This window comes from Watersipora subatra, chromosome 4 (genome assembly GCF_963576615.1).
Source record: "Watersipora subatra chromosome 4, tzWatSuba1.1, whole genome shotgun sequence".
Classification (NCBI taxonomy): domain Eukaryota; kingdom Metazoa; phylum Bryozoa; class Gymnolaemata; order Cheilostomatida; family Watersiporidae; genus Watersipora; species Watersipora subatra.
This window is the reverse complement of record NC_088711.1, coordinates 47,130,478-47,156,203: the sequence shown is the minus strand read 5'-3', so window position 1 is coordinate 47,156,203 and position 25,726 is coordinate 47,130,478. Positions and strand designations below refer to the sequence as shown.

General features: G+C 35.5%; 1 protein-coding gene across 1 annotated transcript in view; it reads left to right on the top strand.

The window, feature by feature from the left end:
• The first annotated feature begins 496 nt into the window (after positions 1-496).
• LOC137394299 (leucine-rich repeat-containing protein 1-like) overlaps positions 497-25,726 on the top strand; it is a 113,776-nt gene continuing 88,546 nt past the window's right edge. Inside the window, exons 1-6 of the mRNA XM_068081016.1 lie at positions 497-668; positions 3,850-3,988; positions 6,756-6,896; positions 18,599-18,739; positions 19,868-20,008; positions 23,883-24,023. Of these exons, the coding sequence (XP_067937117.1) occupies positions 497-668; positions 3,850-3,988; positions 6,756-6,896; positions 18,599-18,739; positions 19,868-20,008; positions 23,883-24,023 (875 nt within the window). The remainder of the gene's footprint in view (positions 669-3,849; positions 3,989-6,755; positions 6,897-18,598; positions 18,740-19,867; positions 20,009-23,882; positions 24,024-25,726) is intronic.

Sequence of the window (25,726 nt, the reverse complement as noted above, 5' to 3'; positions counted from 1 at the left end):
AGCATTCCTACGCAGCTCTGTTTTTAATGCACATGTTTTAAAAATGTTATCTCCGAAATAAAAATTATAAATAAATAATAATAATAATAATAAATAAAATTATCCCGATATCAATTAGGTGTGTAGTCAGTTTCCTGTCTCGCCGAGCGACCGCCGGCGTTTGTAGTAATGATCGAAAACTTCAATTTACTAATTATACCGATTTCCAAAGCTAGCTGTCATGGATTACATAATTCAATATAATCAACTACCACATTCTAATAGATAAAATGTTGTTCAACACACTAACACGTTCAACACTGCATCTTTATGGCAAGTCTGATTCTACAAGTGAAGCCGATGCCAGATACAGGTTGTTCTCATCAAGGGCATCTTATGAAAAAAAACTTCCACCAAGAGGGTTCTCTCCGTCGGCACTTAATGAGGGTCAATTACTAAGCAGCAATACAGCAGTGGGAAATTCAACCATTAATGGTGCCCCCAGATCCCACAAACCATGTCTGGAGTAAAGACGATGATGAGATTTCTGGGCAATGCTTTCCTGATGAGCAAAGAGCTATTCCTAGGCAGCTTGTCCAATGGACCAGTTGCTCATGCAAAAAGAGTTTCCACAAGTCTATGCGGCTGTGTAGAGTGCACTAATGAAATGACTGACGAGATCGAGGATGGTAATCAATTAGACGGTGATGATGAGCTTTAAGATTATAATTATGTAATAGTTTTATTAAATACTTTGCAATATGCTTTCTAGAATCAATTAACAGTTTTTGTTGTATCATGATAAACAGACTATGTACTTTAGTAAACATGCTATATAATAATCATACAAAGTACTAAGATACCCATACAAAGACATGATATTAATTAATCATCCAGAAAGTTGGTTGTCATCGAACATACTGCACCATACGTTCCATCATACTGGTTACATTCAACATTTCAACCATACATGGTTTCAAAATACTGCATGGTTTTAACATGCTACTAGTACAATAAATCTAAAGCTAAGCCAGAAATTTCGCATATAAATGTCAGTTACATAAAAAAGAAATAACATGTACCAACGGAAAGTACTAAGATAGGCATAATAAATACTTTATGCTTGTCACGTGCTGCCCAGCAATATAATAATTTCATTTAAAAGATTAAGTTTACATTAGATTCGTTAGTTAGTCTGCTCACAACCAGCGTACCCAATGAGGTATACAGTATAGCCTGTCAATCAGTAGTTGTACAGGTATCAATGTTACGAGTATGAAGAGGGTTTCTGGCAGATCAGTGGCTAAAGTGATGGCCAGAAAAGTTTGTCATATCAAGCCCCTGGCGGCCAACTACAATGTAAAGAATCCATTACAGACAATGAGTTCAAAATACAAAATGATCATATAGACATATCAGTGCTGACATACATTTATGGTGCTATATTTATCGATCATAACCTATCCGAAAAACGATTTATCAAAGCATTTAGCAATAAATTCTAAACTTGAAAATAGGAAGAGCTACAAGACTGGTTTGAACGTGTACGTATAATACAATATAATACAATTGAGTAAAATACAACAAAATATGTATTAATATATATAATATCACACAACATAATGCAACATATCTATCCTATAACACAATTCAAATCAGTTCAATACAACGTGATACAGCTATAATTATAATACAATACACCCGAGTATAGTGTAATAACACAATAATACAGTACTGATAAGTTCTGCATGACACAATATAGTAACTTAAAACTAACCAAACCATCAGTTAAATAACAATCATACAGTTGCATGAAGGTACTACACTTTGTGTTGATATTGGTTTGACGTTTCGAAGAGCAATACAGTCTCCAATTTTGTAAATAGGCGAGCTAAGTCTTAATAAAAATCAGCAGAGGCATGCTATATTACAAATAGTCCAGTATTACTGGTTTATTAAAAAAATACCCAATCTAGGTATTCTATTTATGAAGCCCAATAATATAAGTAGCTTATAATGTTATGTCGTGCTACCGTCTTAGCCTAAAAATTAAACAAATTGAATTGAGCTATTGAGTGTATGAAACACTGAGTCTCTAAAAACACAGCAACAATACCTACGACAGAGAGTAGTTTATTGTATAGTTTGTAACCAATATGTAAAATCTGGACTGAGAAGTTTGACTTGAGAGTTTGATTCATTATAATCAACACCTATCACTCATTGATCCAATTGACTACAGTAAACAGTGAAGGAAACGCAAGATTTTCAATAAAGCAATGCATTTAATCTTTGATTAATTAATCATAAATATTAAGTAAATGAGTTTGCTATCATCTCACCTTATTTTTTTCAGGGGTTTGAGATTCTTTGCAACTTGAGAAGCTCTTAGTTAATTCGACTCACTAGCAATCTTCCTCAAGCATTCAGTGTGGCATTTACATACGACTAACACTGCGAGTTGCGATCTCACTGTTTGTAGATGGTGCTCTACATCTCTTAAAAACTTTGGATTATCGCTTTTTTTCGTTAGCAAAGCTTTTTTACTTCTTAGCATGTAAAACTTGATTATAATGAATTATGTAACCAACAATAGCTAGCTGTGGTAATCAATTTAAATATAAGATACTAAATTTGCGCTACTACTAACCAACGTAGACGGCCGTTTCTAACAGGGAACAGCGGAAACAGACTAAGGACACAAATGTTATCGGTGAAAGCAAACACGCCCCGTATTAAACAAATGCATAGATTTATGTTTACCTAGCTGATTGCGCATGGCGCGAAGGAAATCTCATTGATGTATTTCTACCCATCTTTTAATGGCAAATAATCACTGCTTGACAAGAATAATTCCGGTAGGTATAGTGAAAAAGTTATGAGATGCTTTATTCTATCCATTAAACCTAAGATTCGTTATACCCCATTGTAGTGCCACCTTGGCAAAAAAAATGACACAAAAAAGCCCTGTGGCCACCAGACTATATGCTTTAAGCTCTGCCCCTTTAAACCCAGCTGGTCGTGCGTGACGGCACGCATGACTCAGCTTCAGTAATACAGTAGACATTCCTATAACGTGTACCTCCTATAACGTACATTTCAGATAATCTAAAAAAATGACTTGAAGTTTTTGCTTCCTACTAAGTAAAAAATTCCATGTAACATGAAGTGCCAAGTCGGGCGAGCTTTCACATTTGATTTGAATGTTCGTTTAACTCGCCGTACTTGCGGGAGAAAACACATTGTGCGTATAGCGTTATATTTATTATATATTACTTTCCCGACATTCTACTTCACCATAATAAACCGTTAGAGGTTTCGACAAGAAGGAGAAAAAGATGGCCGCACAAATGTTCATAAATTAGATTTTTACAAAGGTGATCGATTGGAGCAGGTGTTACAGCGTCGGTCTACCAATCCGAATGTCACGAGTTGGAATATCGTCGAATGTTAGCTTTTATCCTAACTTTGACCCCTGGATAAAAATAGACAACAAACAGGTAGAACTGCCTTTTATAGTAAAATATTTTGTTATTTTGTCTTTTTGTAGGCATAGAAAATGTTTATTATTAGTTTTACAAAGCTTAATAGACTTTGATGAGATTGATCAGTGAAAAGAGAAAAGTTGTCGATGCAAACCAATAACACTGCAGGTACGGTAAAGGCCACAAATTGAAAGAGTTAAGTCAAGTTTTTCTCTTTTGGATGGCTGAAGGGGTGCGTTTGAAAAGATATTGGAACGTATTAGGCAACTTAGATGTATTTTACTGTTCTTAAAACATAAATTTCCTATAATGTAAACGCTCCTGGAACGGATTATTTACCTGGTAGGAGCGCCTGCTGTATAAAAGATAACGTGTCTGGCTTTAGTCGAGCCGAGTATAACCTTGATTGCCAAGCCAACTTTGTCCTTAACAGCCGAGATATTCTCAGCTGTCCCGACTCTCATTCTGTCAGCCGAACTGGTTATAGCCGTGCGGATTGTACTCAGCCGACTGTCTAGTTTCGGGTTTGAACACACTCAATAAACTCAGTGATAGCGGTTGGCCTTCACCACGAAGTCCCTAGTACATGCTACAAAGTTTTGTTGTATTTTTCACTCTCGTAGCATGTGAACGGTTTAAAACATCAAATCTTTGATTCGTCAAAATGATTCAAACCTCCATTTCAAGGCGGGGGGGGGGGGGTATTTTTGAAAACATCATATCAACAACAAAGTATTTCGTACGTTGTAAACATCAATATTCGTATTATTACATAAATCTTTGCGATCGGATGTTGGATTTTTATCGTCTTCGTTAGTGACCTCCTTACAGCATCCCTACGCAGCTCTGTTTTTCATGCACGTGTTTTAAAAATATTATCCGAGAAAAAATATATTAACTCCTAGTTTGAAAGAAAAATTTTTCACACGCTTTGACATTGACATTTAACCTTACACGCAATTTGAAGTGTAAGCTGCAAGATAAATTATGCGTCCCGTTGTAGATAAAAGCGTAACAGACTAATATATAAATTGCTGAGTTATACGACAATTTCTTCGTAGCACGTAAACTTATCAGCTTCAAACAATTGAAAGTTGTGCGACCACTCCTGCCTATCATGTAAATACGTCCTCATTACTACAATCAAAACCACAACTTCGAAGCTAAAAAATTCGTAGCATGTAACACTAGTGATTGTTTGCTCATGAAGCTGATCATGTCAATGACCAGGCTTAATGTTTGATGATTTAGTTTAATGCCCCCTCCCCAGAAATTAAATGTGTATAGGTCTGTTTTCATTTTTTACAAGTAAATTTTGAAGATAAGTTTATTGGTATAAAGCATCATGCAATTGTGATAAATCAAATATATAGGGATAAAGATAATTAGATTTAAACAGTTAAAGTTAGGTATAAGGGGAGACAATTTTATAGTCACTAAATAGTGATAACAGTAATCTCAAAATGATAGTTGTGTTGCTAACCTTCTATTCAACTATTAGGCCTGCATGAAAATCTTCAGAAAATATGGCTTTCAATATGAAATGTTGAACGACCAAAAGTAAATTTTAGTTCCTGCTACACTTGTGTCGATGTGAATTCAAGGGTGGCTAAGTGAGTGTTCTTAGAGCATTTGGTGTTCATCTACTATATAAACGGCAATTGTTGTCTGTCTATCTATCTGTCTATCTATCTGTCTATCTGTCTGTCCGCTTTATAGAGTACCGTACTTTTCGGACTCTTAGCCGCTACTTTTATATAAGGACGTGTCTATTCTGTGTTTTTTTTTCACCGTTAGGGCGCATTAACGAGAATCTCCGGTTAGTACACGCCTCTATTATAATACGTAACCCGCTATTCATCGTAGTGATGGACGATAAATACTGATATGCTAATAGTATGAGTTGTCTTCTCGATATATTGAGTCACCGATAACTCCCAAATATGAGCAGTATAAATAAATTATATGGCGGTCTTTTTTTTCGATTCGATCGTACGAAGCAAACTTACCGGCAATTAATATGTGTAGTAACGGTAAATAAATTATAGAAATTAAAATTGAAATTAAAAATTTCTTTTTCCATTCGGTCGAACGAAGCTAACCAAACTAATATGAATACTAAATATCGTAATATCGTAATTTCGTAATATGGACTATTAGCCGCTACTATTCTCTGACGATTTGAGCCAAGTGGCTTATATAAAGGTGTGGCGATTCTGCTGTTTTTCTTTCACCGCTCGAGCGCATTAACCGAAATCCCCGGTTAGCACGCTTTTTAAGCGGCAAATTTTTTGTGTATTAAGCGCCTTTCCTGAGTTCTGCGGCCTATACAAAGGTGTCTATACAGCTATACAAATGTACTATTTATTAAATAAAATAAATTAACGAGTAGTTATTTACATGCAATTAATATTTACTGCCAACGTGTACCGAGAAGGTCACGTAAACGTTTGTTTCTTGGAGCCACTGGAAAAACGCATTTCTCACCTACTAAATTTCCACATCAAAAAGGTAAGTGTTTCTTATACGATGTTGTATTGTCTATGAATTGCCACATCTCCACTACTTAATATTGTTGGATTTGCCGCTGTTCGTGATAGTGGGTCATGTTCATTTCCTTCAGGAGCCAAGTTACTAATTTTTTTCCAGCTACGAGTAGGCCTACTGTAACTTACTATTACAGAACTTTCACGAGTACTCCGAGGGTTGCGATACGCTATTGTGAAAAGAAAGAGAGCAGCTGCTATCGACTTACTGTCACCCTGCATCAGCCATGACCAGCTATACGTCGCCTGCTCAGAAGTAGGCACACACCGAAAACTGTTTCTTCATACGCCCGACAGAAAAACAAAAAATGTTGTCTATCCGCATGTGTTGCGTTGAACTAAGGAAGAGAGAGGGAGAGCGAGGAGGAGAGGGGGAGGGAGAGCGAGGAAGAGAGGGGGGAGGGGAGAGAGAGGGAGAGAAAGAGGGAGGGAGAGACGGAGAGAGGGGAAAGAAGGAGAGAGAGAGGGAGAGCGAGGAAGAGAGGGGGGGAGAGAGAGAGGGGAGAGACGGAGATATGGGAAAGAGGGAGAGATGGAGAGAGGGAGATGTAACTGCATATTTGGAGTTGTTTTACCGTATGAAAGACAATTCTCAATAAACCTTTTGCTGCCCGTCAATCTGCTCCTGTAGACGGGTAATGCAGCTAGTCTTAGTCTATATTATGAGCAAGTAGCAGCATAAAGTACATGATGAGGTATTTGTAATGGTTAATACTCTTATACTCAGTACCTCTCATGTTTACAGACTATCACAGCTTTCTCATCTTGAAGACCTCAAGCTCTATGGTAATGAGTTCTCTGAGGGTCTCCCAGAAGTTATTTGTAACCTCACCAGTTTGAAATCACTTGCCATTACCGGATGTAGAATTTCACAGCTACCAGAGAGGTAAGTCATAATAATAGTTACTGTTATATTCTATCATAGAGTAGTTATCTCCTCCATAGTAATATACAAATGAATATAACTTCTTTATTAAATTCTCTCCTGTTACTAGTTAAAAGATGCTCATCAAATCTGAAACATGTCAGTGAGTGTAAGTATGTGAGTCCCAAATAAATCTCAAATGAAGCAGATTTTAGATAGAAGGATTTACAAAGCAATTATAATCTGTCCAATGAGGACCACTCATTTTAACCTATTAAAATGTACATAAATTATTTCTCATTCATCAATTACGAAGTCTTATGAACGGACAGCGGTATCTGTCATTTAACATAACAGTAGTAATAAAGAAAAATACTAGTAATGATTTTTTGCTTAAATTATACTAAAAATTAGCGGTAGCTACCATTCAGCTTGTGAATTATCAAAGGAGATGTAAGCAAAGATATTCCTTCATCTGCCTTGACATTGATTTAGTTTTATTCAGTAAGTAAATTGACAAGTCCTATTAGTTTTTGGATGATCATTATATGTATAAGGAGCTAATGCTGTCAATTCATTGGTCAGATGCTCCTAAACAATAACACACAATTCGTCATATATGTCATTAAATGGCTGGTCGAGATCGTGGTGTCTTTAGGCTGTGGTAAAACATGCCTGTACGTTTTAGTTAAAAGTAAACTAATTTGTCAAGACCTGAAATTTAGTGATTCAACATAAAAAACTTTTTTTAACACCAGAGTGTTAATATTTTGTTCCACCTGAAAGTTACTCAATAAGACTTTAAGTAAATATGGCTACTTCTCAACGCAAATTAGGATGATTATGTTAAGTTGATAAGGATGATAGTAAAATTACTAAAGCTTAACACTATGTGGAGAATATTTACCAAAATTCGACATTTTGGATCCTGGCATATTTGTTCATAGACGTATTTCCAAGCGCACAGATGTAAGTACTTGTTGGCTAAATCTATGATTAACTATGTAATTCCTAACTTTACCTCGGGTACCTCTCCTTCATCCATACACAAGCTCTAGTATGTCAGCTATTTCACAGTAAAAGTAGTATCAATAATAGACTAGAAATTCTCCTGTTATACAGTCCGCGACCAAAGTGATAGTGGAAAAAGAAAAGGGTACTGCTGGTTGAGAAATGCAATATTATCAGTCAAATGGCACTGCAGTGCAATAGGAGAACTGCAATGGTAGCTGTAATGTACTGGGTGTTATTATGTACAACAAACAGCAATAATGAAAGGAAAAGATTATATGTTTATATCTCTCCCCTACAATAAGAGAAATGCAATACTAGAAGTAAAATGGCAAGCTGCTGTGTAATATACACAGTTTGAAAGTTGGTTGTGTTGAAAGTAGAATGGTTTTGACAGCGATCCTTAACCAAAGTGAAGAAATGGGTCATGATCGCAGAAACCATGGTTAAGTGAGTGTGTGAGATTTAGAGTTATCTACACTAGCAGAAGGAGAAAATTCTCAGTCATTCTGCAAAAAAAAATTTGATTCCAGCTTAATTACAGCAGATTTTATGGTCAATAAACTGAATGCATGTTTTCCATTAGTGCGAAAACATAGTTTTGAGAAAACTGGTGTTAAAGTTCTTAGAAGCTCAAAAACGAACAGTTATATCATCCTCTGATAAACATGACTATCCTGTTGGTCACCTGTGATAGTCAAAAAATGCTGCAGAATTTGCTCGCACTATTGGGCAGAAAATATGGGTCACATGATCAGATTACAACTAGATGATTAGACCAAGCTGAAGCGAAACTGTAAAGTAGCGAGCATCTATATTTGATAAGGGATTTCCGATAAAACCCAAAGTTCTTGTCATAAACTAGTGCTACGATACCTTTTGTATTGAGTCTTTTAGTGGCCAGTCATTTCACGCGACAACATCTCGTGTCAAAACAATAACCTCATCGAGTTGATTACGCCATCAAAATAAAGGGATTCCAATCTATGGTTGTTTTTTAATTGTTCGTTTTTTAGCTTTTAAGAGCTTGTAATCACATTTCCACATATTTTGCACTTACAACACAGCAGATTATGACATGTTGAACCTTTTGATATCAAATAACTGTAATGTGAATTTTGTTGCAAACCAACCTTTAAAACAAACTATAAGATTATCGATATTCAAATTGAATTTGAGAACTTGCACCGATTTGACATTTTACGTTATATGGAATATTTTTAGGATGAAGCAAAAACTGTACAGGTATAAGTTTTTATGTTATGTGGAATTTGCGTTATAGGTGTATTTTAGAGGCATTTACTGTGCATGAATATCAAGAATAGTACATTTATAAATAAAATGATGGCCACAAAAAACAAGTACAACAGATATTTGTGTATAAGGTTACGACGCTGACATGCTGTAAGCTTATACGCCAGTGTACACCAGACTAGTTTGGATGATACCGTATATTCCCGCATGTAAGCCTGATATACAGCCCTAAAATTAAAGAATTTATAAGAACTTGCATATAAGCCGACCCTATAAATCGTAAATTACTCTATGTATCTATCAGAGCAAAAGGTTGTAGAAAAAAGGTATTCAGAACAAAAAGGTTGCGGAAATGGGGTGGCGTTTGCGGGCTTTGTACAAAACGTCTCTGATTGGTGAGTAATTGTTTCATTAGCCTATCGCGTCTCCGCATAATCGAAAGGAAACAATCATCTGTTTGCATAGAGATTATGGACAACTTTTGCACTTCACGCTGACCTCAGTTTTGTTTTCTGGAAGTATATTTTTATAGCTAGTTGTTCTTTGTAATGATCAGAAGCATTATAGCTATGTAGGTTTCACAAATCGTAGATAAATGGACTTCTGATGACCAGGTGATAGTACTAACAGTGAGTCTTAGTTTTTAATAGTAATAATAATGCTATAAACTATAGTAATAGTGGTAACTCGTCTGACTCAGAACATGCTTGAATTGTCCACCACGGTACTATGAAGGGGATAATAAAGTGTTTAAATTGTTTCTGCAACACATTTGTAGCCTTTATATAACATCAAATAGTGTACATTTTTATGCTAATTAATTTGGTTAAATTTTATGAAAAATTATTCGCACCAATATCAAATATTTGGGTAACCAAATATTTATCTCCATAAAAAATTTATTTGTTAAATGTTTACGCAATTGTCAATTGTTAGACTTCCTACAGGCTCATTTAATGATTAGCTTTACCTTCAGCTCCTAGTTTTACCACTGGTTTGGCTGTGAAACCATCTGTCAACCAGACACTTGTTGTAACATATCACATGCTTTCATGTAAAAGGATTACTAGATTGACAATATGTTCACATATCAGTGCATTGCTCCAAAGTGTTAAATTACCCTAAAGCTTTAAACAGTATATGGGTTCTTTAGGATATATATATTTAACAGAGTGTTAGCTGGACTACCAACTTAATTCCTAACATAATCTCAGCTAACATTGCTGGTGGATGCATTTTGTTTTAAAAGCGAGTAACACAGAACCTACTGTTGCGGAAGAAAGTTTAACTTGTTATATTAAATATAATAACTATTCTAAATTATCATCGAGCACTTTTCTAACTCACCTGATTCATGTACCGCAAACCTTTTTAATAACTTATTTTATAGCTAATCATGGTAGTCTAAACAAGGTGGCAATTTTCAATCAAAAACCTAACATAGCCTGTAAACATAGGCAAAGACTGATCTGGAATGACTATGGCAGTTCAGACCAAACAATGTTTCAGCTATTTCCGTAAAGTATAACGGACGATTTGTTCCATCCATCTTATCTATTTTCAACAGCTGTTCGAATAGTTATAAGTTTGAACAATAACATGATTTAACCTGCTAACAAGTTTACAGCCTGAGGGTTCTACTCCAGAGGTAGTCTTAACAGAAATCAAATTGAATCATGTTTTGGTTACCCTACATTCTACAATTGCTGAAAAAGTATGTGCCATGTTAAAACCTATCAACTAATGGGCTGTTTTTCTGAATGAGAATTTTGAACGGACAGTTTTTAGATAATTAGTTCACAAAATGAGTGATTTTGATATAATTATAGAGTATCATAGCTGTTTATAGTCCATATTCCGCAAAAATCACAAATCTTTCTGTCTATTAGCACAAACTGAAAGTATTGATAGAGCCTGGTATTACACGGTAGCCAGTGGGCAAACAGAGAAGAAAAGATCAGCTGAAGAGACTAATCAATCAACTGTTAAACTTAACTTGTTAGAGACGTGTGATGAGAGTTGCTGCTTCTCATTGCAAGAATGTTACTACTGCAAGCTTTCAAAAAGGTTACTTGCTGGCAAAAGCGATGGCTCCATACAAACAGAGTGAATCGATAAAAGATTCTATGGTGTCAACTGTTTTAACATGTATAAAGGAACCAACCGAGTTTTTCTACTAGCTCCAAATCACTCGAGTGCGAAGAAGGCTCAAACACACCAGGCGATATGTAACAGGATATCATAATGCATGGCGCCAGTCTGCGCTGGAACTCACACAGAGAGTTGATGCTGAGTGATAATGCTAAACTTTTTCTATCAGAACTTTAGTGAGGTGCATTTCGATTGGTTGTTTTTCCCTGCATGCAATGCTCAGGCCGAAAAATTTTTCGTGTCAATGTTTACCAATGTACAACAAATCATTTTATTATTTTGTTATGATTGAGACATCAAAATGAACACTGAATCATTCATAGATTTAATAAGAGCACACCCAGTCCTGTCTGACACAGTGCACAAGAAGTACAAAGTTACCCAGTGGAAAATCAACATTTGGGAGTCAATCGTTGCACAGGTTGACTATTTTGAGAGTGTTGCATACTTACTATATTATAAATTAAACACTGCTATAAAGTAAATTATACGTATATACGTATACGTATATACGCATTGTAAAATATCAGCGTGGAAAATACAATTTTTTTTCTTGTCTCTTACCTAAATAAAGGTCTAATTGTATCAGTTGTATTAAAGAAGTAGGAAAATCGTGTATTATTCCATTTGCTTATATATACTACCCAATACTACCTACTACTACCTAATCTACTAGCTTTACCCATTAAGCTAGTAACTGTAACTCACTAGCTTTATCCACTAGCTTTATTCGCTCACCATAATTGCGCCGTGACCACCTGCAACTGCCTTGAGCTCAGACACCAATATAGCCTGAGCCCTACAAATTCCATAATACAACATTGTATTTTTGTAGTGTGCAATTCGTGAAAGTGAGATAGGCCTAATAACAAAAGCAGAAGTTGTTTAAATCTAGAAAGCGCCACATTTACTTAAATTTATTATCAACTCCGAAGAACTTGGTGATACAGAATTTTCGTGGCAGTTTGTGAGCATGTCCGCGTTATCGCTGGTCGGTTCGTCGCCTAAGTGTGTTTAGGTATGCGCCAGTAATACATCTTTGCTTCTCATGACGCTTGTGACAAAATCCCCTGGTGTGTTTGCACCTTAGGTAATGAATGTTCATGTATATACAGTCAAACTCAGATAACTCGCCCTCGGATAGCTCGAACACATAGTTAACTCGAGCGGATTTGTCTGGTACGTTCGCACGCAATGGAAAATTGCTTTGAATAACTCGAACTTAGCATCGTTAACTCAAAGTTTTTTGCCCAACGGCTACAGAGACGGTTGTTATCACTTTAGAATAACACTTTGTTTCAAGCCATATAGATAAACATCAACTTTTAGTAGTTCTTAGACGTTGTTGTTGTTACCGTCATCGGCAAAATATTTATGTTAACAACTTATTCAAAGGTTTACAAAAAATCAAATTTTACCAAACATCCGCTTTGCGATGGCCCTTGGAAAGCAAGGAAAAGTGTAGTAACCATAGATATAGTAAACCCTAGATTGGCAAATAGCCATCATTACAATGGAGCAAAAGTGAGGCCTATAATTGGCTGTTGTTTTCACGACGTCACGTCGTAGTGATGTGCATCACAGCATCAAAGCCTTCAATTGAGCAATAAGTTTAGTAGTGGAAGCATGCTTGGCATGCTAATTTTTAAGTCATAAACATAACAATAACACCAAATTCTTAGTGAAATGTCATCAGAAGAGACCACAACACCCCAGGTATAACCTAAATTGCCCATAACAAAACATAACTTCAACTCAAAACAATTTCTCAACAATATCATGAGCTATCTATGCCGATTAAAGACACCAAGCTGAAAGCTGGTAGTGGAAAATAATAGGAAAATCATCATCATTTCGTAATTGGTTTTGAGTCAGCAGCCAAATCTGTACATGGCATTGCTCAATATCTTTTCAGCAACTACCCTTACCTCAACTACTTCCTAACCTTTAAGATCAACCAGGATCACATTGAGATTCTGTTTTTCACAATACGATCTAATGGTGGCTATAACAATAACCAGGATGTGCAGTGTTTTAGATCTGCACGTCGAGCACTGTTCATAAAAGCAGATATCACACCAAGTCCCAATGTTAACTGTATTGATCTGGATGTGAGCAGGGCTGAAAAAACTGGCCAACTCCTGCTACATTCTCTGGCTAGAAAGAAAAAAAAAACAAGACAAAAGCTGAGGAAGGTGAAGATGAGGAGTTCGGTGATGAGGATTATTTTCTAACTCAAATGTGATGAGTGTATCAAGTTCTTGACTGATGTAGAAGTAGTGGGAAGTAGAAATAGTGATGACATAACCCTAATCTCAGTTAAAAACAGAGGAGGATTGGTGACCAGATTGATAGGCCAAATATGTATTGCTGCAGAAAAGTGCCTACGTTCACACATGGAGAGCTATGGTATCACACAGAGAGCTTTTAAACAAGTAACATCACAGACAATAACATATATGTCTTATTACATAACATCAATCAAGGTTTTACATGTACAGTGCATGCCAACAGTCTACTCAAAACTATAGTAAATCGCTATACTAAAATCAGAATACACTATGCCGCTTCAAAGCAGGAATCTAGTTCAACCAACCTTAGACAAAAACTATCTCGTCTAGTTACTTTTGGTCATGTCTAATGGGTGTTTAATAGAGTGGCCAGTGTAACTGCTTCTAAATCTCATTTGATTCATTAGTTTGTTATTAGTTTAATTTATATTTGGTCACTCTTTGTATTATCAATGATATAGAAGCTTCTAAATCATTGGTATTATTCTTTACCATGTGTGTAAGATTCTTGCCTTTCTCATCCAGTCATTACAGTCATACTTCGACTTACGAGCTTAATGCGTTCCGAGTCTGAGCTCGTATGTCAATTTACTCGCATGTTGGTGCAATTTATTTATATATAGAACAATTAAATATATATTGATTGGTTTCCATACTCTAAAAATGCAAATAAAACACTCAAAACAATATTTTGTAACAGAAAGAACATGTTGGTTATTGTCCTAACTTACCACATGCTTTCAAAAAGCAACAAATAAAAAATAATGCCAGGAAATGTGATAAATTAAATTGTAAAATTAAATACATACAATAGCAGGTAATGCTAGCATTTGCCAGAGAGGGAGAGATAAGTTATCCTTCATTACAACAGTTGACTTTGATAAATTTGGATTTTATCCAAGTCTTAAAAGACAAACATAAAAGCAAACCTAAAAGCAAACTTTAGTCTTTAACTTAACGTAATTAAAATTTCTTCGGCCTTCATAGTTTTAAGTTTCTCGTTGGTTAGCTAATTTTTCGTTTGTTTCGCTCTTAAAAGAAACCCATCTAAGGACGTTTGCCTTTGTCGCTATTTCAACATGTTGCGATCAGGACGAACACAGGTGTCGTCACCAAGTGTTAATGCACGACCACTACCAACTTGTTCGAATGTCTATTTTTTATAGTCTTGACAGATAGCACCGGCCTTTTTACGTAGCATCGTTTCAGTTACGCAGTCACCGGCCAATTGTTTGTCTTTCATCTAACGCCTGAGCAGTCTCTCCATCAGCGGTCGTGAAGATCGCTGCGTCGTTTAGAAACTATGGTTAGTCCTTTTGCAAACTAAATGCCTTGAATATAATCCTTGTGTTTGATAATTGTGGATGTATTTCTGTCTTATCGCTGAGCTAGCTCAATCATGCATACATGTTTTGCACATTTTTCAATAGTTTTCCGTTTAATATTAATTGTTATCATTCGCTTTTTCTTTGCATTATCTATCCTTTTACTGGCAAACTTTCGGTCTACACACGGTACTTCTAATTCACATCATTCAGCACTGAAAATCGCGCACAAAAAAATGGTACAAAAGTATAATCCGAGCAGTTGAAAAATACAGAGTGATGCTGTTCTCAATTTCTCATAAAACACCTCCGACATACTTGGCAACTGACTCATGTGCTCGTATCTCAAACGTGGCTCGTATGTTAGTGTTAAAACTTGCTTAAAAGCTGGCTCATACCTCAAGTTTCTCATACATTAGGGCACTCGTAAGTTGAAGTATTACTGTATATAAGTTTTACATATTTTCAATAAAATATGCAGTCTCAGATGCACAAACTATGGAAAATTTGAGCAGTTTTTAGTGCTAAGTCAATAGGAATTAATAGATCAGCTGATTCGTTTTGCACATCACCATGACGTTGCGTCATGCTAATTATAGGCCTCACTTGTTTTGATTATTCGCATATCTAGGGTTTACTATATCTATGGTAGTAACCTTTGGATAAACTTGAAGTAAAATCGGCAAAATTGATCTTGGTTAAAATGCTCAGGAGAAAAAGGTGTCTTTTTCTTAGCGTTTTAACCGCAATCAAGTTTTGCCAATCTTAACCTGAGAGCATCCTGGCAGTCACACCACCTAAAGCAACAAACAAATCTCAAGTGATAGAAAAATATGTATACTTTCTGATAAATTTTTTTAAAACTTTACCTGAGAGGACTTGCAACAAGCAATCTATGCTTTTGATTTATCTATGGTTTGTATATGTACATGTGTCTACCGATAAATACATGCACTTAACAGTGCTCTAATAACTTGAATGCTCTGATAACTTGAACACTTTCACTCGGTCCTGTGAAGTTTGAGTTATCCGAGTTTCACTGTATTTCTCAGTCAGTATATAGTGATACAGTTAAATATGCCATGAACACATGTAACTGCATATGGTGAGACTTCTAGGTGCTCGGCTTTTCTCTGCTCAACTGGGTTTTTTATATATGCTTTTAGCTCTGCCCCTTCAAACCCAGCTGGTCGTGCGTGACGGCACGCATGATTCGGCTTCATTAATACAGCAGACACTCCTCTAACGTATACCTCAAATAATGTAAATTTCAGATAACCTAAAAAAAGTACTTGAAGCTTTTGCTTCCTACTACATAAAAAATGCTATTTAATGTGAAGTGCCGTCGGGCGAGTTTTCACATTCAATTTGAATGTTCGTTTAACTCGCCGCACTTGCGGGAGAAAACACATCGTGCATATAGCGTTATATTTATTGTATATTTCTTTCACGACATTCTATTTCGTCATAATAGATCGTTATATGTGTCGACAAAGAGGAGAAAAGATGGCCGCGTAATTGTTCATGAATACAAAGGCGATCGATTGGTGCAGGTGTTACAGCGTCGGTCTACCAATCCGAATAGCACGAGTCGGAATATCGTCGAAACTTAGCTTTTATCTTAAACTTGACCCTTGGATTCAAATAGACAACAAACAGGTAGAACTGCTTTTTATAGTAAAATATTGTAGACATGCAAAATATGTATTATTAGTTTACGTTGCTGAATAGACTTTGCTGTATAGAAAAAATGAGGAAATCGTTGTAAACGAACGTCAAAAATGTGCAGTCCCCATAAACCTGTTGTAAAATTACCGCAATTGTGGTCTATAAAACCAGTGAGATTTATCAGAAAAAAGAGAAAAGTTGTCGATGCAAACCAATAACACTGCAGGTATGGTATAGCGCACAAATTGAAAGAGTTAAGTCAAGTTTTTCCTTTTTGGATGGATAAAGGGGTGAGTTTGAAAAGATTTTGGAACGTATTAGGCAACTTAGATGTATCTTACTGTCCTTATAACATAAATTTCCTATAACGTAAACGCTCCTGGAACGGATTATTTACGTTGTAGGAGCGCTTGCTGTATAAAAGATAACGTGCCATGCTTTAGCCGAGCCGAGTATAACCTTGATTGGCGAGCCAACTTTGTCCTTAACAGCCAAGATGGTCTCAGCTGTTCCGACTCTTGTTCCTTTAGCCGAACTGGTTATAGCCGTGCCGATTGTACTCAGCCGGCTGTCTAGTTTCCGGGTTTGAACACACTCGGAAGACTCAGTGATAGTGTTCCCGCTGGCCTCCACCACAAAATCACTAGTGTTACATGCTATGAAGTTTTGTTGTATTTTTCATCTTCGTAGCATGTAAACCATTTAACACGTCAAATCTTTAATTCTTCGAAATGATTCATACTTCCGTTTCAAGGAGGGGGGGGGGGGTATTTTTGAAAACATCATATCAACAACAAAGTACTTTGTATGTGGTAAAATTCAGTACTCGTATTATTGCACAAATCTTTGCGATCGGTGGTAGGATTTTCATCGTCTTCGTTGGTGACCTCCTTACAGCATCCCTACGCAGCTCTGTTTTTAATGCACGTGTTTTAAAAAATATTATCTCCGAATTCAAAAGAAAAATTTCTTACACACTTTGACATTGACATTTAACCTTAGATGCATATTAGGAGTGTCAGCTGCGATATAAATATGCGTCCCGTTGTAGATAGAAGCGCAACAGACTAATATAGAAAACGCCGAGTTGTGCGACAATTTCTTCGTAGCACGTAAACTCGTCAGCTACGAATAATTGCGAGTTGCGCGACTACTCCTGCATATCATGTAAATCCATCCTCCTCATTACTACGATCAAAACCACAACTTCGAAGCTCAAAAATTCGTAGCATGTAACATTAGTGCTTGTTTGCTAATGAAGCTGATCATGCCAATGACCAGGCTTAATGTTTGATGATTTAGTTGATTGGTCCCTGATGAAAACTAATTAGTCATTCCTAATCTAATGCCTTAAATAATGGAATTGTTAAGCTCTCTTAACGTGTAACTTTTGATTATTTCTAGTTCATCCAGTAACTACTTAATCAAGTCTACTACTAGAGAGAGGATAAATCTCAGAATTACAATAACACTGCCGTCAGTATAGTTTGGCTGTCATCGATGAAGTTCTGCAGTAGGCATACATAATTTAGCGATTACAGGAACTTGTGTCAGAAATTAAATGTGTATAGGTCTGTTTTCATTTTCTACAAGTGAATTTTGAAGATAAGTTCATTGGTATAAAGCATCATGCAATTGCAATACATCAAAAATATAGGGATAAAGATAATCACATTTAACCAGTTAAAGTTTGGTATAAGGGGAGACAATTTTATAGTCGCTAAATAGTGATAAAATTAATCTCAAAATGATAGTTGTGTTGCTAACTTTCTATTCAACTATTAGGCCTGCATCAAAATCTTTAGAAAATAAGACTTTCAATATGAAATGTTGAACGACCAAAAGTAAATCTTAGTTCTTGTTATACTTGTATCGATGTAAATTCAAGGGTGGCTAAGTGAATGTTCTTAGAGCATTTGGTGTTCATCTTAGTCTATGTTATGAGTAAGTAGCAGCATTTAGTATATAATGGGGTATTTGTAATAGTTAATACTCTTATACTCAGTGTTTCTCATGTTTACAGACTATCACAGCTTTCTCATCTTGAAGACCTCAAGCTCAATGATAATGACTTCTCTGAGGGACTCCCAGAAGTTGTCTGCAACCTCACCAGTTTGAAATCACTTCATGTTGTCTCATGTAAAATTTCACATCTACCAGAGAAGTGAGTCATAATAATAGTTACTGTTATATTCTATCCTAAAGTAGTTATTTCTTCCATAGTAATATATAAATGAATATAACTTTATTATTAAATTCTCCCTTGTTACTAGTTTAAAGATACTCATCAAATCTGAAACATGTCAGTGAGTGTAAGTTTGTGAGCGCCTAAAAATTTGACTTTGGAGGCGCTGAACATGGATTGGTAGTGTGCCAACATTTGCCAGGCTTTGTACTGGTCTTTTCCATCTAATCCGCTCATCCGGGGCAGTTCTTCCAGGGTGGCGGGTAAACTTGCCATGCATTGAGCATAGCTTGGAGCAGTTTTTGTTCAAATCTGATGCAAGTTGTACTATATTAGTACAAGTGCAAGTTGTACTATACTACTATTACTTGTATTATAGCTTTCTAAATTGAGCAGTTTAAAACATGCTTTAACCTGTTCTACTATCTCCTACTACCTCACCTGTTCACCAACCAGAAACCAACTGCAGTCAGTAAACTAGTAACTGTTTCTCTAAAGCAACTTCTCTTCTATTTTAAATTCTCATCGTAGATCACTGATCATTGTGTTGTTATCCTGATTTTAATCCAATCAGAAGGTAGTCGAAATTACCCAATCAGATATATTTTTGATAATTGAATGATTCCTATTCCAACTCTTCCCTCTGTCACCTCAGACTCTTATCAGTTTCACATGCTCATACAAAGAGTTTTTGGTTCTCAGTCTACTTATTTTACTTTAAAAGGTATCAATAGCTAGCTTCAAATGGTTCTTTGCAATTCTTTTGTTTTCTGTTTTCTTTAACCAAAAAATCAGTTCATTTACATGTATTTGCAGAAGGATTACTAGATTAGCAGTATTTTGATAATTTTTTGCATTGCTTTAAATTGTTTTATTATCCTGAGCATTATCCTTAAGCATATCTATTTTTACAGAAAAATTAAAATTTGCTAACAGCTTACAAAAGAGCGCGTAGCAGCATATTAATTCAAGGGTTGCTAAGTGAGTGTTCTTAGAGCATCTGGTGTTCATCTTAGTCTATGTTATGAGCAAGTAGCAGTATAAAGTATACAATGAGGCACTTGTAATAGTTAATACTCTTATACTCAGTATTTCTCATGTTTACAGACTATCACAGCTTTCTCATCTTGAAGACCTCAAGCTTGGGGATAATGACTTCTCTGATGGCCTCTCAGAAGTTATTTGTAACCTCACCAGTTTGAAATCACTTGATGTTAGCCTGTGTAAAATTTCACATCTACCAGAGAGGTGAGTCATAATAATAGTTACAGTTATGTTCTATCATAAAGTAGTTTACATAATCATTAAGCAGGTGTATTTTATCGTTGTGTATATGCACATATATACGCTCATGCAAGGTATCTTGTGTGTGCATGAGCTTTGTGTGCATGGGGTATGTACACAGGAAGGTATGTGTGGGTGGGGTGTGTGTGGGTGAGTAGGGGGTGGTGTGTACATATGTGTGTGCGTGTGTGTATATACATGGTGTGCGTACACAAGGGCTTGTCTACATAAGTGACGCACGCATGCCGGTCACATCAGTAGACCACTAGAGCATCTATCCACCGGAGAGGAATTAGTCACTAACATATGATTGTAAAGTATTCTTGTGACAACAAGCTTTGATATTGAAGGTTTTCAAAAATAAATCTGATTAGATATTATGAAGAACAGATTATGGTTTGTCGGGATTTTTATGAAAATAACAACCGTGAAATATTTGCACATGATATGCTCTACAGTTTTTTCCGTTCCTTTGTTATCAAATTATATGTGGAGTTTATTCTCATACCGTGGAGTGTGTAGTATGTAGTCACTGTAAGTTAGAGCTGCACAACGATTACAAAAATTAATCGCGAATAATAACTGGACTGAGCCAGTTAATCTTTGATTAATCTTTGAATTGAAGGGGGATATATGTATGTCAAGTTGTTATAAAATCAAATTACAAATGATGAGAATTGTCAAAATAATAATTTTACACTGATCTAGCTCAAAGATTAGTTATGTAGTTTATACTTTGCTATAATTCTATAGCCATAGCAAAGTCATAAGCACTTTCAGGTAGACGATGAACAGGTAGTACTGCTTATTTGTAAAATATTTGGTTTTTTTGTTTTCTTGTAGATGAAATACTTTATAAGTTTTACTTCGAAGATCACACATTGCCTTTTAGATAAATAAGCAAATCATTGTAAATGAACGTCGAAGATGTGCGCTTCCCATCAACTTATTGTAGAATTACCGCAATCATAGTCTATAAAGAAGTGAGATTGATCACAAAAAGGAGGTACGTTGTGGATGCAAACTAATAATGCTGCAGTTATGGCACAGTCCACAAATTTAAAAAGTCACTTCAATTTTTCAAATTTTTATGCCCAATGGAGTGAACTTGGAAAGATCTTGGAATGGATTAGGCAATTTACATGTATTTTCCTGAATTGGTACAACGTAAAGTTCCTGCAATATAAAGAAGCAATGGCGACAGTGCTGCAACGGCGGAAGCAGATTCCACAAATACAGCAACTCTGCACCATACTTATACATCCATCATTAACTTTCTATTGTTATTAGAGAGTTATACTAATCTCTTTGTGTTATTTCTTGTCATGTGCATTAGCAAATAATTTGTTTCTTACCTAAATAGGATATTTACATTTTTGTCGGTAAAAATTAGCTGTTCTCAGAAATCATCTGTTTTAAACCTGTTAAGCCTGCTCTGAATTCATGAATATTTTGTCAACACTTTCACTGCCGTAGACGCATAAAGGCATTTCCGTGAGACGACTGCTGTAGACACATTATTGCGACTTTCCCAGCAATTGCGTAGTTACCTAATTTTATTATTCGTTGAGAGCATAACCCATGGTTTTTAAGACTTTTATGAAATTGACAGTGTTGTCCGAAGATCTGCCAATACAATTAGCCTAAAATGACATAGCAATTTTAAACTTTTCTTGGAGAGTTTCTAATTTAATAACAAAAAATTTTTGTGCGAGTTCATTAATTGCTGCGCGCGAATCAGAAAACAGGTAGTTATGTTGATGACACTATAGCCAATTCAGATTTAGATTTCCGTGATTATACAGATAATTAAAGCAGCAGTACTGACTCTGATAGTGGTGAAAGTATTAATTTTGTAAAAGTAGGGAACATTATAGAGGATTGTTTTAGCATCGTATCGATTGTAGCTTCGCATAGCTTTATCATCGCACAAAGTATAGATCCATTGAATTTTTGCATAGTAATGTTGGTTAAAATGTTGGCAAATTAAAATATGTAACAAAGATGTTTTAGATAGAGATTGAAATAGAAAAAAAATACTGTTTACATTCCATGAAGCAATATCGGCAATTTTCGGTAAAATGGCTGGCACTTGGCAGATACCCCAATTTCTACATGGTTGGCAGTGAAAGGGTTAAGCCTGCTCTGCCTTCGTGAATAATGTGTTAATACTTTCTGGACTAGCTTTACCAGCGAGCCCCATGTTCCCTTTTCTTCAGTAATGAAGTCCTGTTTCTTGAGCTCCTTTACTTTTCCCTCTATCGCTTCTTGCACTCACCCCTGTTTGTATGGGAGCTGTTTGATTGGCTGTACCACATTGCTACATAGCTACACCGATTACACTATAGCTGGTAGCTACAATTACACAGCTAGTCAGCATTTAGACTATAGCAGACATGTCTAAAGTCCGGCCCGTTGGCCAAATGCGGCCTAGGATCAATTTTCATCCACCCGCAGCCTCTGTCATAAAATCAATAGTCTGGCCAGCCTGGAGAATTAACCCTTTGAACCCTAACAACCTTATTTTCCAGCATTGCGCAGGGCGTGTCAACATCCTTAACGACTGGAATTTTGGTATTCAAATGGCTTTGTTTACAAAAGCAGTTTCTAAGTAACAAAGTAAACTAATCAGATTTATTCTTGCTTGGTTAAATTTTATTTAAACGATATCGCGAAAAATTGATACGGCTCGTTTGTTGGTAGGTCATAAATGATTGTGATGCAAATAAAGAATGTTATGATACTAACCATAGTTTTCACTATATTTCAAGTCATGAAATATTGATGAACATGTGGTCAATAGATATGATGCTACTCTAAATGTTTTTACAAGTTTTTTAAAATCGTACAAATGTTTATAGTTTTGGCCCGAATAATGGTGACGCACTGTTTTTTTCTGTTTGATGACATTTGCTGTGGGTTGCTCAACCTTTTTACTAATGTTTTACCAAATATCATTGTATTTTGAGCATGTTTAGTTATATTTAATAAAAGTTTTAAACCGTAGGAATGTTGGACGGATTGTTTGGGCTTACTGACACCACTGACAAAATTTACCGGGGTTCAAAGGGTTAATAAATTGGGCAGAAGTGCTGTTACATGCGTGTTAAACATTTAAAAATTCAATCGACATTTATAGTTACTGTCATATTTTAAATGTGCCCTGCAATTGTTGATATGCCTATTGCTTGTTCATTTTTCTGTAATTGTGTTTAAAAATCTTATAAATATTGAACTTATTGTTCCACGTTTCAGATGTAATTTGTACCCAAGAGTACGATTGCTTCTGATCAACTGTTACAAAAAAGTTAGTATTAAAAAAGTGAAGTTATGTGATTATTCAGTTTCGATTATAATGTCAATGCAATTTTGATATGCATGTTTCAAACAAACCAAAAGACATGCTTAAAATAGCCGAAATTAAAATAAAAAAGCATATATGAAACACAGATTGGCTCGGTAAAATTTATTTAAATGAATTGCCGTTATATGTAAAAATGTCTGTTAAGGTTGGTCCCCTGAATTTTAAACACGCCGATTCTAGCCCCCTTTACAAAAAGTTTGGACACCCCTGCATTATAGCTACATCACTTACACTATAGCTATACCTGATAGTTATAGTGTAAATTTATATTTTTACAGAAAAATATAAATTTGCTAACAACTTACAAACAAGCATGTAGCAGCATATTAATTTAAGGGTGGCTTAGTGAGTGTTCTTACAGCATTTGGTGTTCATCTTGGTCTGTGTTATGAGTAAGTAGCAGTATAAAGTACATGATGAGGTATTTGTAATGATCAATACTCTTATAATACTCAGTATTTCTCATGTTTACAGACTATCACAGCTTTCTCATCTTGAAGTCCTCCAGCTCATTGGTAATGACTTCTCTGAGGGTCTCCCAGAAATTATCTGTAACCTCACCAGTTTGAAATCACTTGATGTTAGCTTGTGTAAAATTTCACATCTACCAGAGAGGTGAGTCATAATAATAGTTACTGTTATGTTCTATCATAAAGTAGTTATCTCCTCCATAGTAATATACAGATGAATATAACTTCTTTATTAAATTCTCCCTTGTTAATAGTTTAAAGATGCTCATCAAATCTGAAACATGTCAGTGAGTATAAGTTTGTTAGTCCTCCCAAATGAATCTCAAATGAAGCAGATTTCAGATAGAAGGATTTACAAAGCAAATATGATTTGTCCAATGAGGACCACTTATTTCAACATATTAAAATATACATAAATTATTTCTCATTCATCAATTACGAAGTCTTATGAACGGACAGCGGCAGCGCCATTTAACATGACAGTAATAATAAAGAAAAATACTAGTAATGATTCTTTGTTTAAATTATAATAATAAAGAAGCTGAGTGATAGTAGCTATCATTCAGCTTGTGAATTATCAAAGGAGATGCAAGTAAATATATTCCTTTATCTACCTTGACATTGATTTAGTTTTATTCAGTAAGATAATTAAGAAGTTCTATCAGTTTTTGTATGATTATTCTATATATATGGCTCAAATGCTGTCAGTTCATTGGTCAGATGCCCTAAACAATAACACACAACTTATCATATGTATTATTAAACGGCTGGTAGAGATCGTGGTGTCTTCAGGCTTTGGTCAAATATGCGTGTACATTTTGGTTAAAAGTAAACTAATTCTTCAATACCTGAAATTTATTGATTCAACATAAGAGACTCTCCTTGACACCAGAGTGTTAACAGTTTGTTTCACCTGAAAGTTATTCAATAAGACTTTAGGTAAATATGGCTACTCATCAGCGTAAAATAAGATGAATATGTAAAGTGGATAAGGATGATAGTAAAATTACTAAAGCATAAAACTATGCGGATAATATTTACCAAAACTTGACATTTTGGATCTTGACATATTTGTTCATAAATGTATTTTCAAGCGCACAGCTGTAAGTATTTATTGGTTAAATCTATGATTAACTATGTAATTCCTAAATTTACCTCGGGTAGCTCTCCTTCATCCATACACAAGCTCTAGTATGTCAGCTATTTCACAGTAAAAGTAGTATCAAGAATAGATTAGAAATTCCCCTGTCATACAGCCCACGACCAAAGTGATAATGGAAAAAAGAAAGGGTACTGCTGGTTGAGAAATGCAATATTATCAGTCAAATGGCACTGGAGTGCAATAGAAAAACTACAATGGTCGGTAATGTACTGGGTGTTATTATGTACAACAAACAGCAATAATGAAAGGAAAAGATTTTATGTCTATATCTCTCCCCTGCAATAGAATAAATGCAATATTAGAAGTAGAATGGCAAGCTGCTGTGTAATATACACAGTCTGAAAGTTGGTTGTAGAATGGTTTTGACAGCGATATGTAACCAAAGTGAAGAAATAGGTCATGATCACAGAAACCATGGTTAAAGCTGTGGCTGCCTCAAATTTAAGTTGATCTTAAAAGAAAGTATTTTTTTTCTCTATCAGTTGATATGTTGTTTGTTGTGTTACGCGATCGCATTGCCAAGATAAATTTCAATTCAATTTAAATATCCTATTTAGGTAAAAAACAAATTATTTGCAGTAGCAAATCATTGTAACTGAACGTCGAAGATGTGCGCTCCCTATTAAATTATTGTAGAATTACCGCAATCATGGTCTATAACGAAGTGAGATCGATCACAAAGAGGA